Source organism: Gopherus evgoodei, chromosome 4, assembly GCF_007399415.2.
Source record: "Gopherus evgoodei ecotype Sinaloan lineage chromosome 4, rGopEvg1_v1.p, whole genome shotgun sequence".
NCBI classification, from domain to species: domain Eukaryota; kingdom Metazoa; phylum Chordata; order Testudines; family Testudinidae; genus Gopherus; species Gopherus evgoodei.
This window is the reverse complement of record NC_044325.1, coordinates 16,489,625-16,511,163: the sequence shown is the minus strand read 5'-3', so window position 1 is coordinate 16,511,163 and position 21,539 is coordinate 16,489,625. Positions and strand designations below refer to the sequence as shown.

Below are 21,539 nucleotides of genomic sequence, written 5' to 3'. Positions count from 1 at the left end.
CTTAATGGGAGTAAGGATGGCTAGAGCTGGGTCGAAGTAAAACCAGCTTTTTGATCCTGAGTTGTTTTAATGACAACCCTGTAAAATAAGACACAAGCTAAGACTGAGAGTTTCCCCATGATAATAATGAGCACTCAGTAATAATTTATGGAACCATCTCTGTCATATTTCAGCTATGAAAAAAGCTCCCCTCATTCCAGTGAATTAAGGCTACAAATTAACTAACAGAAAAACAACCACATGAGGCTGAGGTTTTCTTCACCTACAGAGAGACAGACTGAAATAATTCAGCTGATGTACAGTAAATGATTCTCTATGGGCTTGACTCTTTGAGGGGCTGAGCTCTTGGATCTTGATCCTGCAAAGCACATTCGCGAGTGTTAGACTTTTAGCACCGTCTCTTGCCATTGAAGTCACTGGTGCACCCAAGTGCCATTGAAGCACATGCATAAGTGTTTGGAAGCATCAAGTAAGAGCGCTCAGCAGCCTGTAGAATTTAGCCCGATACTCATTGATCAAAGTTGTTAGCTGCCACTGAGCAGGAATTCAACAGAATATTTTACTTTTACTCCATCTGATTAATTGTAACGTTTAGATATTTCCCCCTTGTCTGCACAATAGCCAAACAAAATGGAAATTGCTAACCTTAATTTAGAGCCAGATTGAGCAATATGGTCCTGGTGCAAAGTCTACTGGAGTCAATGAGGTTTATTCCACTGAGTTCAGTGGGCTTTGGATCACACTTATATGGGTTACTGCCAACCCCAATAGTTCAAAAATCATGAGCCAGGCCATCCAAAATCAAGAAAATGACTTAAAAGTCATGACATTTCACAAAATAAATTTTGAGTTCACTTTATATGTCTTCCGGTTTCTCAGCCTTTTGAATGCAGTCAGGTGACATTTTCAAGAGTTTCTCCACAGACTTGAGGGTTAGAAACTTACTTTTTTTGTATAAAATGAAAGATCAGTTTGTCACACAATCCCTTTACTCCAGGAGCTGGCGCTTTAAGAAGATCATCAAGTGCTGCGAGACTTGCAATGAAATCATGAGAGCTGGCAACAAGGAAGCCCTCGACTAATAGTAGAATAACTACAAACTACAGCTGGTCAGAACATATTTGCCAAAATGAAATTCTATCAAAATATGCTTTTTGGTTGAAGCTGAAACCTTTCATAGAGACGTTTGGTTTTTAGTAAACTTTAATCAGGAAGGTGTATGGATTGTAGGGGGAGAAGGGAGGGAGGAAGGGAGACTACAGCTGGATGGTAGGGTACTGGCCTGGGATGTGAGTGAATGTTGCTATGGAATTGAATTGTCATCCTCTGGTCAGATCTAATATAAACCTTTTCCAATTGCTGGGGATTCCGTATTGTTGCTTGTTTCTTTGAATAGGTTTTACTTATATTTTGTATTTTAATAATTATTTGCAAAAAAGCTTTACCAATGTTCAGCTGGCATTCTGCACATGTTCTATACCATTGTTGCTTTTTCTCTCCATTGGCCATTTTTGAACCCATTGTTGTTTTCTCAAAGTTCTTGAAATGACCTTTTTCATTCTGTCTCTTTCTGTAGTACCATGCAGCAGGTAGGCCTAGGTTTTCCAAAGGAGCTCAGGGCCAGACTTTCAAGTGTTCAGTGGCCACAATTGTGGCCAGATTTTCAAATGAGCTCTGCTCCAATTTGAGTACCAAAATAACAGTTGGGATTTTCAGCTGAGTGCTTTGTTGAAAATTTAGCCAGGAGGGTCCAGTTATACTTCCATGATAGTCAGTGGCAAAATATTCATTGACTTCAAGACCTGCAGGCCCAGACCCCCACTATGTTTTCGAGGGCTTAAGACAGAAAGTCAAAAATATATGAATGAACCAATCAAAGCATTTCATATTGCAGTTATCTCTAATACTTATTGTTGATAATTTAACCTCTGACAGGCTATGCTCCTTTTGCCACTGTGGTTTTGAAGGTGCAGTGGGGGGACCTGCAGGCCATAGAATCATAAAAGATTAGGGTTGGAAGGGACGTCAGGAGGATATCTAGTCCAACCCCCTGCTCATAGCAGGACCAGTCCCCAGACAGATTTTTTGCTCCAGATCCCTAAATGGCCCCCTTTTAAGGATTGAGCTCACAACCCTGAGTTTAGCAGGTTAATGCTCAAACCACTGAGCTATCTCTCCCTAAAATCAAGGGTCTCACTACCTGGAAACAGTGGAGAGGGAGAGCTCAATGGTTTGAGCATTGGCCTGCTAAACCCAGGATTGTGAGTTCAATCCTTGAGGGGGCTGCTTAGGGATCTGGGGCAAAAATTGGTCCTGCTAGTGAAGGCAAGGGGCTGGACTCAATGACCTTTTAGGGTCCTTTCCAGCTCTATGAGATAGATATATCTCAAATTATTATAATAGCTTAAGGCAGAAACACCAACCCAGCCCCTAGTGAGATTTGAACTCATGACCTCTGGTTTACAAGGCTAGTGCACCAACTGCTGAACTATAGAACTAAATCATGTTCATGGCTAAAATATTTAGATACACTAGACTAAATCTGAGATGAGATAAACATGCAACACCCACCCAATGCTTTAGCAATATAATTTTAGTCTTCGCAGATGGTCAGTTAGGAGTCAACCTAAATTACCAGCAAATACTGTATCTTCCAGCAGTTGCTGTATAGCTCTTGGTGCAGAATTTACTATGTTACATGTAATTGCTCATCTTCATCTATGTTTTACTGGCACATGGCCAGATTTGGTGTATTATGATTTCACTTTGTGGCCAGAGATTCAGGATAATATTGCATTAACTGCCTAGAAAAAACAGACTCTGCAGCTCTTCTCAGCCATTTAGATAATGACAGCCCTCCTGTAAACGCCACCCAGGTCCTTGATGAATAGAGCATTTGTTAGAGAATTGTTTACATTTTAATATTTTATCAGTGGGGAGATTCAGAGCTTTAACAAAAATTAAATCTTAATTCGTGCAGTTTCCTCTCAAAGTGTTAGGTTTGGAAAAGATTTTCTAGGCATTGTAGTCCGTAGGTAACTTTTTACATTTTAAATTGCGGCCCAATCCATTGCTTCAGCAGTCTTCAGCCATATAGCGCTGTTAACAGAATATTCTGTATTTTGACACCTGAGGTCCCTTTGCTGAAAGTTGGTCTTTGCTGATTAAAATTTAAAACAACTGAAAGGAAACATCTGAAAAAAATCTATCTGAAGGTGGGTGAAACTAGACATGCTCCCAGTGTGAACAAACATCTGTTACAGTCTGTCTGGTGGTTTGTATCATTCCCTGAATTTGGCCCATGTACCATTCTCAGCACACATCACAAACAATGGGACTGCATGCTTAACAGATTCATGGGGACAAAGGACCTATATCCTATAGTCTACGCAGCATCAGGCTGTTGCAGGCACAGAGGGTGCCCAAGGCAAGCAACAGTGGTTCGTTGCCCAGAGTGTGTAGCGCCAATAAACACACCAGGGTGGAGAAGCAAGCAAAGTTATTTAAGATCTCAAAGCAGTGCAAGGAGACGAACGCCTCAAATCATGCACACCTACACAAGCGGCTTTTCCTTTTTTATAAGTTTTTTTTCTCTTTCTTCCCCCCCTCCTCCTTCCTTCCTCCCCCTGTAGCAGTTACGTAAGCGCAGGTGCATTAAGTAATCTTGGCTGCGGCAGCTCATTAGTAAGTTTTCCTTCTGCAAGTTATCTTGTCCTTCTGCTAAAGGTGCACAGGCCTTATCACCACTGCTTTAGACCGGTTTTAGCTGTGCTGCAACTGATAACTTACTGTTACACATTTAATTTCATACTGCTAGCTTTCTAGATCAAGTAGAGTTCAACATGGAGGAGCTTTGGTTCACTGAGGCCTAGATTTATGCCTAGTGACACCAACAAGGCTGTACTGCCTTCCCTATTTGGGGCAATGGCTGATGAATGTGCACAGTTGTGGACCCAGCAGCGAATCCAATCTCTGAGCCACCACAAATCTGTGACCCACTCTGAGCAGAAACTGAAAACTCACTGTCCACAATCTTCAGGCTTCTAGCCTTAACTGAGACCTGTCCAGCCACTCATGTCTGTCTCCCTTTTGCTCCTGTCCTGGCAGGTGGTCATCTTGGTAGCCATGACTTCAGAAAGGAAGATCGGGCCCTTTTATCTGTTTACCCTTTCTAATTTTTACCGGGAGATTTTTTCCACCGCCATATCTGCCCAAACTTCTTCCCAAAGGTCCTCTCAGGCTCTCACATCCACTACAATATTTATCTGCTCAGTTTCTGTTGGCAATTTAAGATGGAGAAGTATTTATGGCAGATTTATATAGACGTGTGGGGCTCTGAAAGTCTGTGTAACAGGAACCTTTGTGAACCTTCTGTGAACCTGAATCCTAATTCATTCTCTTTGCAGGCCCCAAGCGAGTTGATAAGACTTGTAGCTTTGTTCTCTGTTGGGGAGGTCAGAGTATTTACTGCAGAATCTTACAAATTGGCATTTAGCCAATCAAGCATGGCTGTGCTGAAAGTGTGGCCTCAAACCTTGCATGTGCCTTACCAATTTCAGAAATGCTATTGTTACTGATTGGATGTCTAGTTAAGTATTAAGGAGACTGGGAATATGTTTCCTTGTGAAAAAAGTTTTAAATGTAACCTGAGATTTGAGTTCTCTCAGAACATGTTTTCCAAGAAAATGACCTTGGTATCTATACTCCTCATGCTTAATCCAACCAATAGTTTGGACTTTATACCAGATATTTCCCTTCTAAAAACTCCGAGTGAGTAGGGCCTTGTCTACCCTCGAAGGTAGTATTGCTGTAGCTGTATTAGCATAGTTAAAGCAATGCAGCCATCCCTGTTGTATGCACGGTTGTATTGTTGTAAAAGTGCTTTACCCTGGTGTAACTATTCCCACATGGGGTGGGGTATAACGATACTGGTACAAAGCATCTTCATATCAGTGAAACTACATGCAGACCAGGGAGTCTACCTCAGCAGTGCGGGTAGGGCAGTACGTTCCGGTATGCTGTACTAGCAAGATATCTATAGATGGTACAGTGTACCAGAAAGAGGAGCAGCAGACTGTGGGGCTGCTGGGTGGCCCCACGCTGGCAGCTCCTCCGGCGCAGCTATGCTGCCTCCAGCCCTTCCATGCAGGGTCTCCTCCTCCATCTGTGCAGAAGCCCCAGTGGAGGACAGGGCTAGGGGCAGGGCTGGCCGCTGGGGGTGGTACAGCTGTGTCGGAAGAGCTGCGGGCGTGAGACCACCTGGTTGGCCCACATTCTGCTCCTTTCCCCGCTGCAGTTTCTGGGAGAGCCCTGTGGTTCAGGGCTGTCCTGGGAACTGCAGTGGGAAAAGGAGCAGAACCCCTAACCTCACCCCCTGCCCGTCCACGGAGCTGCATCTCCTCGCCTCCCAGCAGCAGCCCTGCCAGAGACCAGGGCTGGGGGTGGTACAGCCATCAAAGCAGCTGCCGACGTTCTGCTCTTTTCCCTGCTGCAGTTCCCAGGAAAGTCCTGAACCGCTGGGCTCTCCTGGGAACCGCAGCAGGGAAATGAGCAGAATGTGGGGCCACTAGGCAGCCCCATGCTGGCAGCACCTCCAGTGTGGCTGCTGTACCGCCCCCAGCCCAGTCCTCCGGCGGGGCGGCTGTAGAGAAGGAGGAGACTCTGTGTGGAAGGGCTGGGGCAGTACAGCTACGCCACAGGATGTGGGGCCATGCTCCTTTCACCACTGCGGTTCCGAAGGCACAGCAGGGGGGACAGAGCCTCTCCCCCCCAGGTAAGGGGGGTGGATCATGGGAAGGGGACAGGGAGAGCGTGGGAGCCCTGGGCTGGGAACGGGACGGGGAGGAGTCATGTGGAGGGTTATGTGAGGAGGTCACGTGCCCCCCAATTGCCTCCCTGTACCAGTAAGAAATTGATTCCATTTGCACTGCTGGTCTACCCATATAACTACTGCAATAAAAAAAGATCACAGTTCTAACTGATAGACTGACAAAACTTTCAAGTGTAGGCCCAATCTCAGTCTTTCTTTTAGTCCAAAAATCAACATTAACAGTAGTAACCATGTGAACAACCAGGGCCTGATTCTCCTTTGCCTTTTTGCTTTGTGTAGTCATTTACACTAGTATAAAGTGCATGTAAAAAGCTACCTATTCTGGTTTGGTAACTTTCACATCTTCACCCACTATTTCATTGACAATGGAAATCAGAGCCATAGTGACTTACATCCACTTTGCACTGGTGTAAATGTCTACAAAAGGTGAATCAGGCCCTAGCAAGTTGGTGCTACAGGATTCTTTCCTTAAGGCTTTTCAACGTGCAAAAATTATTCCAGAATAAGATAGGGTGTGAATTTACAGCATAGTAGCTATTTCTGAATAACTCCATGCATAGGGCACATCTGCGCTATGGGGTGAGGCAGACCTAAGTTATGCAACTCCAGCTAGGTGAATAATGTAGCTGGAGTCGATGTAACTTTGGTCGACTTATTGCAGTGTCTACACCACATTGGGTCAATGGGAGAAACTCTCCCCTCGACTTACCTTATGCTTCTTGTTCCAGTGGAGTACTGGAGTTGACGGGAGAGCGATCAGCTGTCAATTTAGCGGGTCTTCACTAGACCCGCTAAATCAACCCCCAGTGGATCGATTGAGGCATGTTAATCCGACGATAAGTGGAGACAAGCCCATAGATGTGCTTATTCCACATTTAAAGTACTTTTTTCTGTACATTTTTTTAGGTACCTATTTAGCTCATTCAGTTTCCCAAGTGGATTAAGCTAATTCAGAAAAAGGCATTCTGATTTCAGAATAAGAGTGTGCACACATGGATTTATCCCTGAAGAGCTATTCCTGAATAACACCATCTGTGGATAAGTCCTTAAAGGAGTCTAAGTCAGGGCCTAGCTGTGGAGACGGACTTTAAAATTTTATACCCTACAGATCTCTCAAAACAGCCATTTTGCAACACCAGCCCATGGCTATATCTCTGCATACATATATACCTGCCTAAATATCCAAATTGCAAAGTGTGCATGCACATTTGCTCGCATCACTTAAATGCATGCTGTTCATACACCTATATTTAAAAATCTGACTTTTAATTTCAACCAGCTAAATTATCCTTTGCAGTTATCTCAAAGGAGAGTGAAAGAGAAATACATGAATATTTGCCATCATTTTCTAATAGCCATCAGTGAGCTGGGGATAAAATACAACATATGATTAGTCTCTGACTGTTCCCTGATGGGGAAAATTCTGTTGTGTTGCGGGATTTTATTTTGTTTTCACCCACTACATTTGTTAACAAATTTGGCTGATTTAACTAGTGTAGCATCTTTCAAATATTTGGAAAAAACACCAAGTTCAGAAGAGTCTTGAACTGTTTGTTCTTGTTTTCACGCTGTCTGAGCACAGCATAATATCACCATGCTCTTGCCATGCCATGGGAGTTAATGCTCCTATTTATCTTCGTGTTCAGAGAAACAGACAGCGTCTGTAAAGTGCAAACTATCAATGTTACCTTTTGTGTCTGTCCTTTAAATCCTTCCCCACTTCAAGGTACCACGCTGCCATTTGACTCAAAAGGCAACTGACTCATGATGTGTGTAGTGGCTCAGCATCTATTTGATGATCCCACTGCTGTTACAAACCTCATGAAAATCTGTTCATTTCTCTGAAGGATGATTCATTTATATAAGAATTTTGGTGCATTGCTTAACACTCAGTATTACACAAGAGCTGCATGTAGATATCATCTGCTTTTAACCTTTCACCTTTAATTTGCTGGGTAATATTACCTTGCATTTAGAAAGTAAAGAAATATTTCCCTTACATTATGGGAGGAGAATGATAAGAGACAACTCAACGATATTGCTTATTTTCAACTGCAGGCTGTAGTTGCTCAAAGCTAAACTCCAATTTTCCCAAGTGCACATCACAAAGGAAAAATAAATTAGGCATTGTTGTACATGTTTCAATAAATTATAACTGTGCTGTGTGTGTATGAAATAGAACTGTGTTTATGAACAAGGACAATTAACTACAGAAAGGGCATTTTAAAATCAGTATATTAGATAAGTGATAAATTACTCGTAAATGCTCTGCAATAAACTTTATGCCATCTCATTTTGTAAAATGCATTAGCTGGATTATGTATTCCGTATTCACCCTCATTTAAAAAAAAATCCTTTGAAAACTGGACTCAGTAAGAAAGCCTTTATAATCTTCATTAGAAGAGATGATTCCAAGATGTGGACATTATTTTTTATTGAATGTAAAATAGAGACAAAAAAAAACAAGACAAACATCTGCAATTTTTACTTTACTTCAAATAGAAATTCCTATTCATGTTTTGCAAACCTGCAAAGATCTAATGAATAATATTCTGCACAAACAATACCATAGACAATACACAGACATAAAACCCCAGACCACAAAGAACAATGAGATCGGTTTGATCAAGCAGATTGTTAATTTGGTTAGCATATGTAGTTCCCAAAACAAAGCTGCAAAGCATTCCTTAGAAAATGTTTCAAATACTTGAGAGTATGCGTGATAAAAAATATTATGTATGTCCTATCATTCTTCGCTTGGGAAAATAAAGTCTCCAAGCTATAAAATAATACCTCACAGGGGCCCAGTCCAAGGGCTATTGAAATCAATGGAGAGAGTGCTAAGGAACCTCTTTCTTAGATGCCTGGCTGGTTGTCTTGCTCACATGCTCAGGGTCAAACTGATCGCTGGATTTGGGGTCAAGAAGGAATTTTCCCCCAGGTCAGATTAGCAGAGGCCTTGCTTTTTTTTCCACTTTTCTCTGCAGCATAGGGCACGGGTATCATCTGGGAATATTTCACCTATTCATTTCCCTGTCTGAAGGAATGTCTAGTATAGTGAATGCTTACGGGAAGAGGGTAGGTTTAGAAGAGAAAATAAGAAAAGAGCAAATAAAAAATCACTTAGAAAAGTTAGATGCCTGCAAGTCACCAGGGCCTGATGAAATGCATCCTAGAATACTCAAGGAGTTAATAGAAGAAGTATCTGAGCCTCTAGCTATTATCTTTGGGAAATCATGGGAGACGGGGGAGATTCCAGAAGACTGGAAGGGGGCAAATATAGTGCCCATCTATAAAAAGGGAAATAAAAACAACCCAGGAAACTACAGACCAGTTAGTTTAACTTCTGTGCCAGGGAAGATAATGGAGCAGGTAATCAAAGAAATCATCTGCAAACACTTGGAAGGTGGTAAGGTGATAGGGAATAGCCAGCATGGATTTGTAAAGAACAAATCGTGTCAAACTAATCTGATAGCGTTCTTTGATAGGATAACGAGCCTTGTGGATAAGGGAGAAGCGGTGGATGTGATATACCTAGACTTTAGTAAGGCATTTGATACAGTCTCGCATGATATTCTTATAGATAAACTAGGAAAGTACAATTTAGATGGGGCTACTATAAGGTGGGTGCATAACTGGCTGGATAACCGTACTCAGAGAGTAGTTGTTAATGGCTCCCAATCCTGCTGGAAAGGTATAACAAGTGGGGTTCCGCAGGGGTCTGTTTTGGGACCGGTTCTGTTCAATATCTTCATCAACGATTTAGATGTTGGCATAGAAAGTACGCTTATTAAGTTTGCGAACGATACCAAACTGGGAGGGATTGCAACTGCTTTGGAGGACAGGGTCAAAATTCAAAATGATCTGGACAAATTGGAGAAATGGTCTGAGGTAAACAGGATGAAGTTCAATAAAGATAACTGCAAAGTGCTCCACCTAGGAAGGAACAATCAGTTTCACACATACAGAATGGGAAGAGACTGTCTAGGAAGGAGTATGGCAGAAAGAGATCTAGGGGTCATAGCAGACCACAAGCTTAATATGAGTCAACAGTGTGATACTGTTGCAAAAAAAGCAAACATGATTCTGGGATGCATTAACAGGTGTGTTGTAAACAAGACACGAGAAGCCATTCTTCCGCTTTACTCTGCGCTGGTTAGGCCTCAACTGGAGTATTGTGTCCAGTTCTGGGCACCGCATTTCAAGAAAGATGTGGAGAAATTGGAGAGGGTCCAGAGAAGAGCAACAAGAATGATTAAAGGTCTTGAGAACATGACCTATGAAGGAAGGCTGAAGGAATTGGGTTTGTTTAGTTTGGAAAAGAGAAGACTGAGAGGGGACCTGATAGCAGTTTTCAGGTATCTAAAAGGGTGTCATCAGGAGGAGGGAGAAAACTTGTTCACCTTAGCCTCCAATGATAGAACAAGAAGCAATGGGCTTAAACTGCAGCAAGGGAGATTTAGGTTGGACATTAGGAAAAAGTTCCTAACTGTCAGGGTAGTTAAACACTGGAATAAATTGCCTAGGGAGGTTGTGGAATCTCCATCTCTGGAGATATTTAAGAGTAGGTTAGATAAATGTCTATTAGGGATGGTCTAGACAGTATTTGGTCCTGCCATGAGGGCAGGGGACTGGACTCGATGACCTCTCAAGGTCCCTTCCAGTCCTAGAGTCTATGAGTCTATGAGTCATGGCAAGAGCCCCTGGCATTAGTGGCACCTCGATCTTTCCTGGTCTTGGCTTGTGGTTTACAACATTTTACCCTCCTGAGGACTGAAATGCTTTGGTTTAACTAAAGTATTTGGGCTCAATATAGGGATATCTGGGTGAAATTTAAGAGCCTGTGATAGACAGGAATTTAGTTCTAGATGATCTAATGGTCCCATCTGCCCTTAAACTCTATGAAAAGACTTTACTGGGTTTTGAATTAGACACCAAGTCCCTTATACTTTGTTTCCTTTTAAGGGTCCTAAAAATGTTTGTAACTTTTTTTAAAACCAAGGTGAGCGTTTTGTAAAAAATGAGGAAGATATTTCTAAATGCCCCCCCTTTTTTTATACATTCACTTTTTCTACAGCGGCTCCTACAGGTAATTTGGGTATCAGGCACAGTTCTAATATTGGATTTCACTCAGCATATTGCTAGAAAAGCAACTAGGCAAGAGAAGGTAATTTTGGCTACTCCAGAGGGGTGTCTTTCCAACTGTTAACCACAGTCAGAACAACTATTTTAAGGCTCAACTCTGCTAATAATTATGCATATAACTTGCAACATATGAGTTAAGTTATTCATTTATGCAAATGTTTGCCTTTGGCCCAAATTAGGTAGTCGTGTAAGGGCATATTTAACTTTAACTTTAACCCCACTGACATCATTGGGCCTTGGGGGCAGATTTTCAAAGGTATCTCAACACCTGAAGATGCAGATAGGGCCACGTGCGATTTTCAAAAAGCGCCTCAGCAGGTTAGGGGCCTAACTCCCATTGTAATAATTTTTCTTTTCGACTCCAAGCTTCTGGAGGCCTAAGAGAAAAACTCATCAAATGAAATCATCAAAAAAAATACAAGGCTTTCCTTTGGGGTTTCAAAGGAGTTTTCTGCATCAAACAGCTCATGGGATCAATGAGGTACCTGGGTTTGTGAGCTCTTCAAGGCCTGAATCCAAATTCTTCTTGGAAGCATCACTTCCTGAGTGGCTATGTAGGAACACAGTAATTGCCACACTAGATCAGACAGTAGCCAGCAGCAGATGCTTCAGAGGAAGGTATAAGAACCCCACAGTAGACAGATGTGAGATAATCAGCCCCTCCACATTAGGTGTCATCCTGATTCCAGTAGTTAGAAATTGACTTAAAACCTGAAGCATGCGGTTTAATATCCCTTCCAGATTTTATCATTAATAATTATGATCACCCTGGATATTACTGATATCCATATACATGTCCAATCCCTTTAGAATTTTTGTGAATTCTTGGCCTCAACAACTTCCTGTAGCAACGAATTCCACAGTTTAATTGCATGTTGTCTAGAAAAGTATTTCCTTCTATCCATGGGAAATTCCAAATTCTTTGATATCACCGTATGTCTCCTTGTTTTTATGCTGAGTCAGGGAGAACAGAAGTTCCCATCTGCCTTCTCTACTCTTCATTATTTTAAATACTTTATCATATCCTCATTTATTCATATCCTTTCTAAAGTAAACAATCCCAATCTTTTCAGTGTCATTTCATGGGAGAGGTTTTTTTCCAGGCTGTTGATCATCCTTCTCTGAATCTGCAATATCCTTTTTGAGATGGGGTGACCAGCACTGCAGATCTACACTTCAGATCTGCCACTTTCTGATTTACAGTAAATATAAGCAAAAGTTTTAATCTTCAGATATTTGTCATGACACATGGTTCTAGCTATGATGCTGAACATGTGTCTTTTCTTTTGTGCAAAACTGGATGGTTACATTCCCCGGTACAATCCAGACCAGTGTGTGGTTATCACTGCCTGCCCCATAACCATGGGTGCCTCACAATACTTTTCTGTTGTAGCTCCCAACCCAGAATGTTCACTAACAGCCAAACAGCATGCAGGTCACAGTCTAGGTGTCTGTGTATAATTGCAGCCCTGGTCCAGCATGCTTTGTATTTCTGTGCAAATTTGCTCTTATACTTTGCCAGTGGTGCACTAGGACCTGCTGGGTTGGCTGGGATCCTACAGATATGGTCATTGTGGCAAATTGCCGGTACTGTTATGCTGGGTCTTGCGCTTTCTCTTCTTTGGGGAAGGTTCAGGGCGCCATTGCTTGCCTCTGAACTGGTATTTTAATTACCCAACTACTGTCCTTGAGGAGGGGAATGGAGAGGGAGGGACCTGGGCCTGCCCTCTTCTCCAGGTCCCAACCCAGGGGCCCTGAGGTTTGTGGTGAACCACTTGAACAAGCGATTCCTTCCCCTGGACTACTTCCCTCTCCTGCCCTTCAGCTTGGGAAGGGGCTTCTTGCCCTCCTTCTATACAAGCCAGGTGCCCCTTACCTAGGGTTTCTTTTGGATTTCTCAGCCCACCGCAGCACTCCTCCAAACTTTCCTTTTGTCTCTCTTCAAAACTGTTCTCTTCTCCAACTCCTTCAAACTGCTCTCTGCTCCAGCCAAACCTTCCTGCTCCAACTCCCACACTGTCTGACTGAAGCAGGGGTTTTTATCACATGACTGACTGCTGGTGCTCTAATTGGCTTCAGGTGCTCTAATTAATCTATAGCAAATCTTCCTCCCCTTGCAGGGAATAAGGCTCCCTGCTAACACTCTCCTGCTGCCTTCTGGCCATGCTGTATCACATATCTCCCCCTCCCCCTGCTCAACACCAAGGGGTTGGGCTACTTGGGACGAGAGGAAGTGCCGTCGCAATAGGCCATCAGCATTGCCATGTTGGCTTCCAGCTCTATGCTGGACCCGAAAATGGAAAGACTGCAGAGAGAGGAACCATCTCGTCACTCTGGCGTTCCTCTCCTTGTTCCTGTGCATCCACTGGAGGGGGCCTGGTCTGTCACGAGGGTAAACTGCCTCCCCAGGAGATTGTAGCAGAGAGTCTCCATAGCCCATTTTATCACCAGACATTCCTTTTCGACAACAGCGTACTTTTGTTCCCTGGGGAGGAGCTTCCAGCTGAGGTACAAGATGGGGTGCTCCTCCTCCCCTACCATCTGGGAAAGGACAGCACCGAGCCCCACCTCCGAGGCGTATGTTTGTAGGATGAATTCCTTCTCGAAGTCTGGGGCTATGAGTACTGGATGGCAGCATAGGGCTGTCCGTAAATCTGCAAATGCTTCTTCTGTCATATCAGTTCACTTTACTATCTCGGGGCCCCGAGCTTTTATCAGATCCATCAATGACCCTGCTTTTGTGGCGAAATGAGGGATGAATCTCCGATAGTATCCTACTATCTCTAAAAATGCTCTGACCTGCTTTTTGCGGATTGGTCGAGGCCAACCTTGTATTGCCTCCACTTTGTTCCACTGGGGTTTCACCAAACCTCTCCCTACTACATGCCCGAGGTATCTGGCCTCAGCTAGTCCTATCACACACTTGAGAGGGTTAGCAGTGAGACCGGCCTTTTGCAGGGCGTCCAGCACTGCTTCTACTTTTTCTAGATGCGTTTCCCAGTCAGGGCTATGTATGACTATGTCATCTAGATAGGCGGCGGCATACTTGGCATGGGGTTGTAATAACTTATCCATAAGTCTTTGGAATGTTGCAGGGGCCCCATGGAGTCTGAAAGGGAGGACAGTGTATTGAAACAGGCCATCGGGTATAGAGAAGGCAGTCTTTTCCTTGGCATCCTTGGCCAGGGGAATTTGCCAATATCCTTTGGTCAGATCCAGAGTGGTTAGGTATCGGGCCTTGCCTAACTGATCAACTACCTCGTAAATGCGTGGTATCGGGTAGGCATCGAAGTGGGATACTTCATTCAATTTCCAGAAGTCGTTACAAAACCTCAGGGTGCCATCAGGCTTGGAGACTAGGACGATCGGACTGGACCACTGGCTGTGGGATTCTTCAATGACCCCGAGTTCCAGCATCTTCTTCACTTCCGTCCTAATTTCTTCCCTTTTAGCTTCCGGTATTCGGTATAGTCTTATCGTCACCCTTACTCTGGGGCTGGTGACAATATGATGTTGGACTAGTGTCGTTCGGCCCAGTTGTGTACAGAATATGTCCTGGTTCCGGTGGATCATTTCAATGACCTCTGTTCATTGTTCTGGGGTTAATTCAGGAGATATCTTTACCTGTCCCTGTGGGTTGTCTGTCTGAGGTAGAGCTCCTCGAATGACCAGACACGTCTCTCTGTCATGCCAGGGCTTCAGTAAGTTGATGTGGTAGATTTGCTCTGGCTATCAGCGGTCTGGTTGTCTAACCTTATAATTCACTTCCCCAATGGCTTTCACTATCTCATATGGTCCGTGCCAGCTGGCTAGAAGTTTGCTTTCTGCTGTTGGTACTAACACCATCACCCGTTCCCCTGGCTGAAATCTCCGTACTTTTGCCCGACGGTTGTAATATGTTCGCTGGGCCTCTTGTGCTTTTTCCAAATGTTCCCGTACTATCGGGGTTACTCGAATTATTTGCTCTCTCATCTGTGTCACGTGCTCAATTACTTTCTTTCCTGGGTTGGGATGTTCCTCCCAATCATCCTTGGCGATATCTAATATCCTGCGTGGGTGGTGTCCATATAATAGTTCAAAGGGAGAAAAACCCGTGGATGCCTGGGGGACTTCCCGTATAGCGAACATTAGATACGGTAGAAGGATATCCCAGTCTTTTCCATCCTGTGCTACCACCTTCAGGATCATACTTTTAAGGGTACGATTAAATCGCTTGACCAGTCCATCTGTTTGTGGATGATAGACTGAGGTCCGTATGGCCTGGATGCGGAACAGGGCACATAAGTCTTTCATTAGTTCTGACATGAACGGGGTTCCCTGGTCTGTCAGGATCTCCTTAGCGATGCCCACTCTGGCAAAAACCTGTAGTAGTTCTTTTGCTATTGCCTTGGATGTGGGGTTTCTTAAAGGAATGGCCTCTGGATACCGCCTGGCATAGTCAAGGATGACTAGTACGTTTCGGTGGCCCCGTGCCGATTTCTCTAATGGGCCCACTATGTCCATGGCTATCCTCTCGAAAAGGAACGTCAATAATAGGCAAAGGTTCTAATGGGGCCTGCAAGTGAGGTCGGGGGCTATGCAACTGGCATTCAGGGCAGGAGGCAAAATAACGCTGGACTTCTACGCGTATCCCTGGCCAATAAAACCTTCTTAGGATTCTATCCAGTGTCTTGTCTACCCCAGATGTCCCCCAAATAGATGACTGTGAGCTAACTCTAGTACTGCCCTTATGTGTTTCCGTGGGACTAAGAGTTGCTCTACTTCTTCCCCTCGTATTTGCTCTATCCTGTACAAAAGATCGTGTTTGAGCACATATTATGGCCTTGGGCCTTTCATTTTTCCTTCCACAGGCACACCATTTACTTCCACTACCTCCTCCCTCATGTTCGCATATAATGGATCTTTGGCCTGGTCCTGCCCAAAAGTCTCACGTGCAGTACCGAACTGACCTAATTCTAGGGGGCCTATTTCTATTCTTCCCCCTGGGGTGCTCCCACTTGGGCTAGGATCCGCCTCCAAGTCTTCCTTGGCCTGAATTATCTCTTGGTCTCCTAAGCGGGTTCGCCTACCCACAAGGGAAGTTTTTTGATTCACTGCTAGAATCCTGGTCCCTAACCTTTTATCTGCCCTTCGTTCTCGCCTAGACCTTCGGGGTTTTCCAGGCGATGAGAATAACTCTGGAGCAAATTTGGCAAACATTGGGGTAAGGATATCTGTAGTTGCCTCCGTCTCAGCCTGGGGGTTGCTACCCTCCCCTGGCTCTATTGGGGCAAGTAAGATCTCAAACCCGGGGAAGTCTCTCCCAATCAAAACAGGGTAGGGGAGCCTGGGGAACACCCCTGCAGAAACCCTGGTAGTATTCCCCTGGATCTCAATCCATACCGGAATTGTAAGGTAAAAATTCACGGTGCCATGTACGCACGTTACCCCTGTGTTTTTGGCCCGGGTTAGTTGGTCTGTTCCCACCAACTTCCCCGAGACCAGCATGACAGCACTTCCGGAATCTATTAATGCTATGGTATTTATACCATTCATTTTTACTGGTCTGGTTATATCCATGTGAGGTCATTGTGATCCCTACCAGGCCGATTAGGCCACATTGCTCCCCGTAATCCCCCAGATTACACTGCATAGGTTCTTCCTTGTTGGGGCATTGGGCTGCTATATGCCCCAATTCCCCACACTCATAACACCGCCCCCTTATTCTGGTTGTCACCCTCTGCCTGGGGCTATTTGGCTGGCCCCCCACCTCTTTTCCCAAACCCCCAGGTCCCTTCCTGGCCTCGAGCCATTCCTCGGTGTCTTTCCTCCCGGTTACAGTTCTCCTATAGTTCTCGACAGCCTGGGGCTTTGGCTTTGGGGTTGGCTTCCTGGATTGCCGTGTCTCCCCGCCTGGGGTCTGGAACAGTTCGCAGGCTGCCAGCTGTCTTTCCATGAGGGAGACCAACTCATCATAGGTAGAGGGATCATTCTGGCCAACCCAAGACCTGAGACCTGGTGGTAGCCCCCTCATATACCGGTCCAATACCAGTACCTCCATCATCTTCTCAGAGCTAAGGGCCTCAGGGCACAGCCATTTCCAGGTCAGGTGGATCAGGTCAAACAATTGTGATCAGGGTGTCTTGTCCTCCGTATATCGCCACTCATGGAACCTCTGGGCTCGCAGTGCCGTCGTTACTCCGAACCTGGCCAGGACCTCTGCCTTCAGCTGGGAATAATCTGCTGCAGCCTCTGCAGCCATATCGTAGTAGACCTTCTGGGCTTCCCCACACAGGAATGGGACAAGGGTACCAGAACATTGATCTCGGGGCCAGGCCTCCCGCAGGGCTGCTCTTTCAAAAACCAGGAGGTATGCCTCCACATCATCCTCCCGTGTCATTTTCTGTAGGCAATGGCTAGCCCGTACGGTCCGGGTCCCTTCACAGTTGTGATTCTCCTCCATAAGAGCCTTCATCTGGTTCACCAGGTCTTTCAGCAGGGCTCGGTCCTGAGTAGCCTGACTCATCAACAGATGATTGGTCTCCTGCTGCATTCTAGTCACCTTCTGTTGGGCCGCGGTGGCTTGTATAAAGGCCTTGACCACATCGTCCATCTTAAGGATGGGAGGGTTTTGCCTAACCCTGGACTAAGTCCCCACCGCGCAGATCCCACTTTTGACACCACATGTGGCAAATTGCCGGTACTGTTATGCTGGGTCTCACGCTTTCTCTTCTTTGGGGAAGGTTCAGGGCACCATTGCTTGCCTCTGAATCGGTATTTTAATTACCCCACTAGTGTCCTTGAGGAAGGGAGTGGAGAGGGAGGGACCTGGGCCTGCTCTCTTCTCCAGGTCCCAACCCAGGGGCCCTGAGGTTTGTGGTGAACCACTTGAACAAGCGGTTCCTTCCCCTGGGCTACTTCCCTCTCCTGCCCTTCAGCTTGGGAAGGGGCTTCTTACCCTCCTTCTACACAAGCCAGGTGCCCCTTACCTAGGGTTTCTTTTGGATTTCTCAGCCCACCGCAGCACTCCTCCAAACTTTCCTTTTGTCTCTCTTCAAAACTGTTCTCTTCTCCAACTCCTTCAAACTGCTCTCTGCTCCAGCCAAACCTTCCTGCTCCAACTCCCACACTGTCTGACTGAAGCAGGGGTTTTTATCACATGACTGACTGCTGGTGCTCTAATTGGCTTCAGGTGCTCTAATTAATCTGTAGCAAACCTACCTCCCCTTGCAGGGAATAAGGCTCCCTGCTAACACTCTTCTGCTGCCCTCTGGCCGTGCTGTGTCACATCATATAAGTCAGCAAGTGAGTCTTCCCTGGTTTGCTAGAAAACACTTGTCTATGTTCTTGCAGCACAGATAACCTTTGCCTTTTCAGCTGGTGTTAACTCACTGCAGAGATTGATGCTTTCCAGGGGTGAGTCAGGCTGGCATTCAGCCATCAATCAGTGAGGTGATGTGCCTCAGTTTCCCTTTCTACACAACAGCTTGTGTTGACCGTAGCTTGCCTGCTGTGATAAACTTTAAGTCTGTATACATGCACCAGCTGTGGGACCCCATTATCATGAGGCTTTTTAACATGGTCTGTATCTTCATTTACCTCTTCTGTCACCACAAAAGGTCCTTCCCAAGAATTCTGCATTTTAGTGCTTAGCACTAACCTCAGATCCTCCATTTCAAAAGAGCATTTACAAGTATGTTGGCCATACCTCACCTTTTGTTTGGATTGTTCCTGAGGTTTGTCTGAACCACTGCCATTATGTCCATTAACTTCTGTAACAGTGTCTCCTTCTCAGGAGTCTCAGATGAGATCTAAGGGTCCCCTTACTACTTTTCTGTATAGAAGATCAAATGGGCAAACCCTGCCGACTTTTGGGGGCATTTTCCTATAAGCAAATAGGGTAATAATCCGTCAGTGACGTTGTCCCAGACTCCAGTTCTCTTATTTGTTTCTGAGCCTAGATTTTAGAATTCCATTGAACCTCTCCAACAGACCATTTGTCTCTGGGGGATATGGGATGGCTTTTAGTTGTTTTGCCTCACACAACTTCCATGAATTTGACCCACATTTAGTTAAAATCTCCTTAGGGAAACCCAATCTGCTAAAAATAACGAAAATTGCTTTTGCGACAGAATAAGTTTCAGACTACTGAGGAGTTGTGTCACCCCAGAATATGATATGTACCTATCCTTTCACTTTGCAACATCCAAATTAAATGAATAGTTTGAGCCACTACCTTCCTAATGACTTTGGCCAAACCCAGCTCTGGAGGCATGGAGTTTAGACACGCTAGTTGTTAGTGAAATGAGATAACACTGGCTCCATGTCTTAGAAGTGTTAAGTATCTGTACATGTTCAGATGTTTAGTTTTGTCTTAATCTAGATGGTAAAGTCTTCAAGGCAGGAATGAGATCTTAATATATGTTTCTACAGTGCCCATCCCAGTGGGACTCTGATCCTGATTGGGCTTTTGGACAGTATTGTAACATCAATCATTAATCATATTTCATCTAGAAAAATCACTTAGCTAATTGTTAGCAGCACTGGTCAAATAGCAGAAAATCAGATTGTCAAATACAACTAACTATAAGTGCAATGTTCAGTTCACTAAGATTCGTGGGGTCAGTTTGTTTGTTATTTGCAATTTTTCATTGCAATGAACATTGGACATTCTTGAGAATGTTGACAAATTCCCAACATTTCACAAATTTTATAGCAGATGATTATGCAGCTGAAAACATAAAACACAAGCTCATTACACATTATTTACCATTTGCTCTTCTCCCGTTTAAAAATAAAATGTCGTTTAGTTAGGGAGTAAAAACAGATGCCCAATTGCACAACACAATTAGAAAATATTTAATGCAAACAGTCATGGACAACAATTCACTAGAAAATTATTTGTCAGAACAATTCAGTGAATGCAAATGAACAAGTTCATTCACAGGAATCAGAGTCTATTTGTGAATGATTTGCTAGCCAAAAAGGGAGTTGATTTTTTTAGCAAATGTTATTCTTAATTAGTAGTTTGATCAGCTCTAATCATTAGATACTTCAGTAAGGCCCAGATTCAGCAAAGCACTTAAGCATGTGCATCGATTTAGATGTGCTGAAGGGTAAAATTTTCATACACAAACCCCACAATCCAGTTTTTAAAGGCAGCTTAATAAGTCTCATTTTCAAAAGTGACTTAAGCACGTAGGAGCCTAAGTCTCATTGAAAGAGACCTAGGATCCAAAATTCATTAGGCCTTGCAGTGCTGAACAGAACAATGCCTAAATACCTTTAAAAATCTGGGCCTAAATTCAGAATAATTGGGAGCTGAAGAAAATTTGGGGAAGGGACTAATTGGTTTGCTGAAGATCAGCGTATATGTGTGGTTTAATAAATGTGTCCTGCTCTTTTTTTCAGGTAAAGGTGATGTGTTTGGTGATATCTTCTGGAAAGAAACCACTTTGGCCCATGCATGTGCCAATGTCCGAGCACTGACATACTGTGATTTACATATTATTAAACGTGAAGCCTTGCTGAAAGTTCTGGACTTTTATACAGCGTTTGCAAACTCCTTCTCGAGGAATCTCACACTCACATGCAATCTGAGGAAACGGGTAAGACGCTTGGTCTGATTCTCACCATTCCTAGGGGGAAAGTGATTGAGAATCCCCCACAGAGTCTGTGTGGCAAATAGCAAACCCTAAGTTAGTCTTGATGTTTTCAGGTTAGTGCAGATTAGTAACTAGACTTGCAGTAAAAGCTGTGGCAGTTCATTAATGGTCGCTCCGTAAAAGCTACCTGTAGATTTGAAGCTCAAAGTATCTGCCCTATGAAGGTGACCTATGAATTACACTTATTTTCTTTTTCAGGGCTGCCCAGAGGATTCAGGGGCCCTGGGGCAAAGCAGGGGAGCTGCAGCGCTTGTACTCACCCGGCGCGGTCTGGATCTTCTGCGGCATTTTGGCAGCGGGGGGCTGTTCAGCTGCACTGTGTCTTTGGCAGCACTGAAGGGCCCCCCGCCACTGAAATGCCACTGAAGACCCGAACTGCTGCCGGGCCAGGGCTCGTGGGGCCCCTGCAGGACCCAGGGCCTGGGACAAATTGCCCCACTTGCCCCTCCCCCTCTGGGCAGTCCTGTTCTTTTTTCATTCCTTTTACATAATATGTAAGGCTGTGTTTTATAGTCCAATAGAATCCAAATGATTATTTCTTCCAAGGTGAAGTTCACTCTCCAATCTACTAAAATCCAGATCGGAGGCCGTGCTGATGGGATATGGACCAGCTAAGAGGAGTTTATTGATATGAAATAAATAAATTATACTCAGCAAAGGTATTATGTTAATACCTGCTTCTCTTGCTTACTCAGTTTAGAATTTTAATGTGGCAAGGTGAATAAAGCTTGACAGTGATTTTTTTATTCACAACTCTCTTTTTTTAACCCACCTTCTCATTTTATAATCAGTCAGTAAAGCTGTTAGTCATTTCAAAGAACACTCCATCTGAAAATTAATGAGCTATAAAGATGTATCTTGAAAATAAGTTAACAGATTCTTTAATTCACATTGCAACTGCAAAATTTAATCTTTATGGA

The 21,539-nt window shown here is 44.2% G+C and overlaps 1 protein-coding gene across 2 annotated transcripts in view; it reads left to right on the top strand.

Moving 5' to 3' along the window:
* The window catches only part of KCNH5 (potassium voltage-gated channel subfamily H member 5), a 248,629-nt gene that overhangs the window by 192,395 nt on the left and 34,695 nt on the right, over nucleotides 1-21,539 (top strand). For both annotated transcript variants that reach the window (XM_030558539.1, XM_030558540.1), the window contains exon 10: nucleotides 20,366-20,562. In XM_030558539.1, coding sequence (XP_030414399.1) covers nucleotides 20,366-20,562 — 197 coding nt within the window. The remainder of the gene's footprint in view (nucleotides 1-20,365; nucleotides 20,563-21,539) is intronic.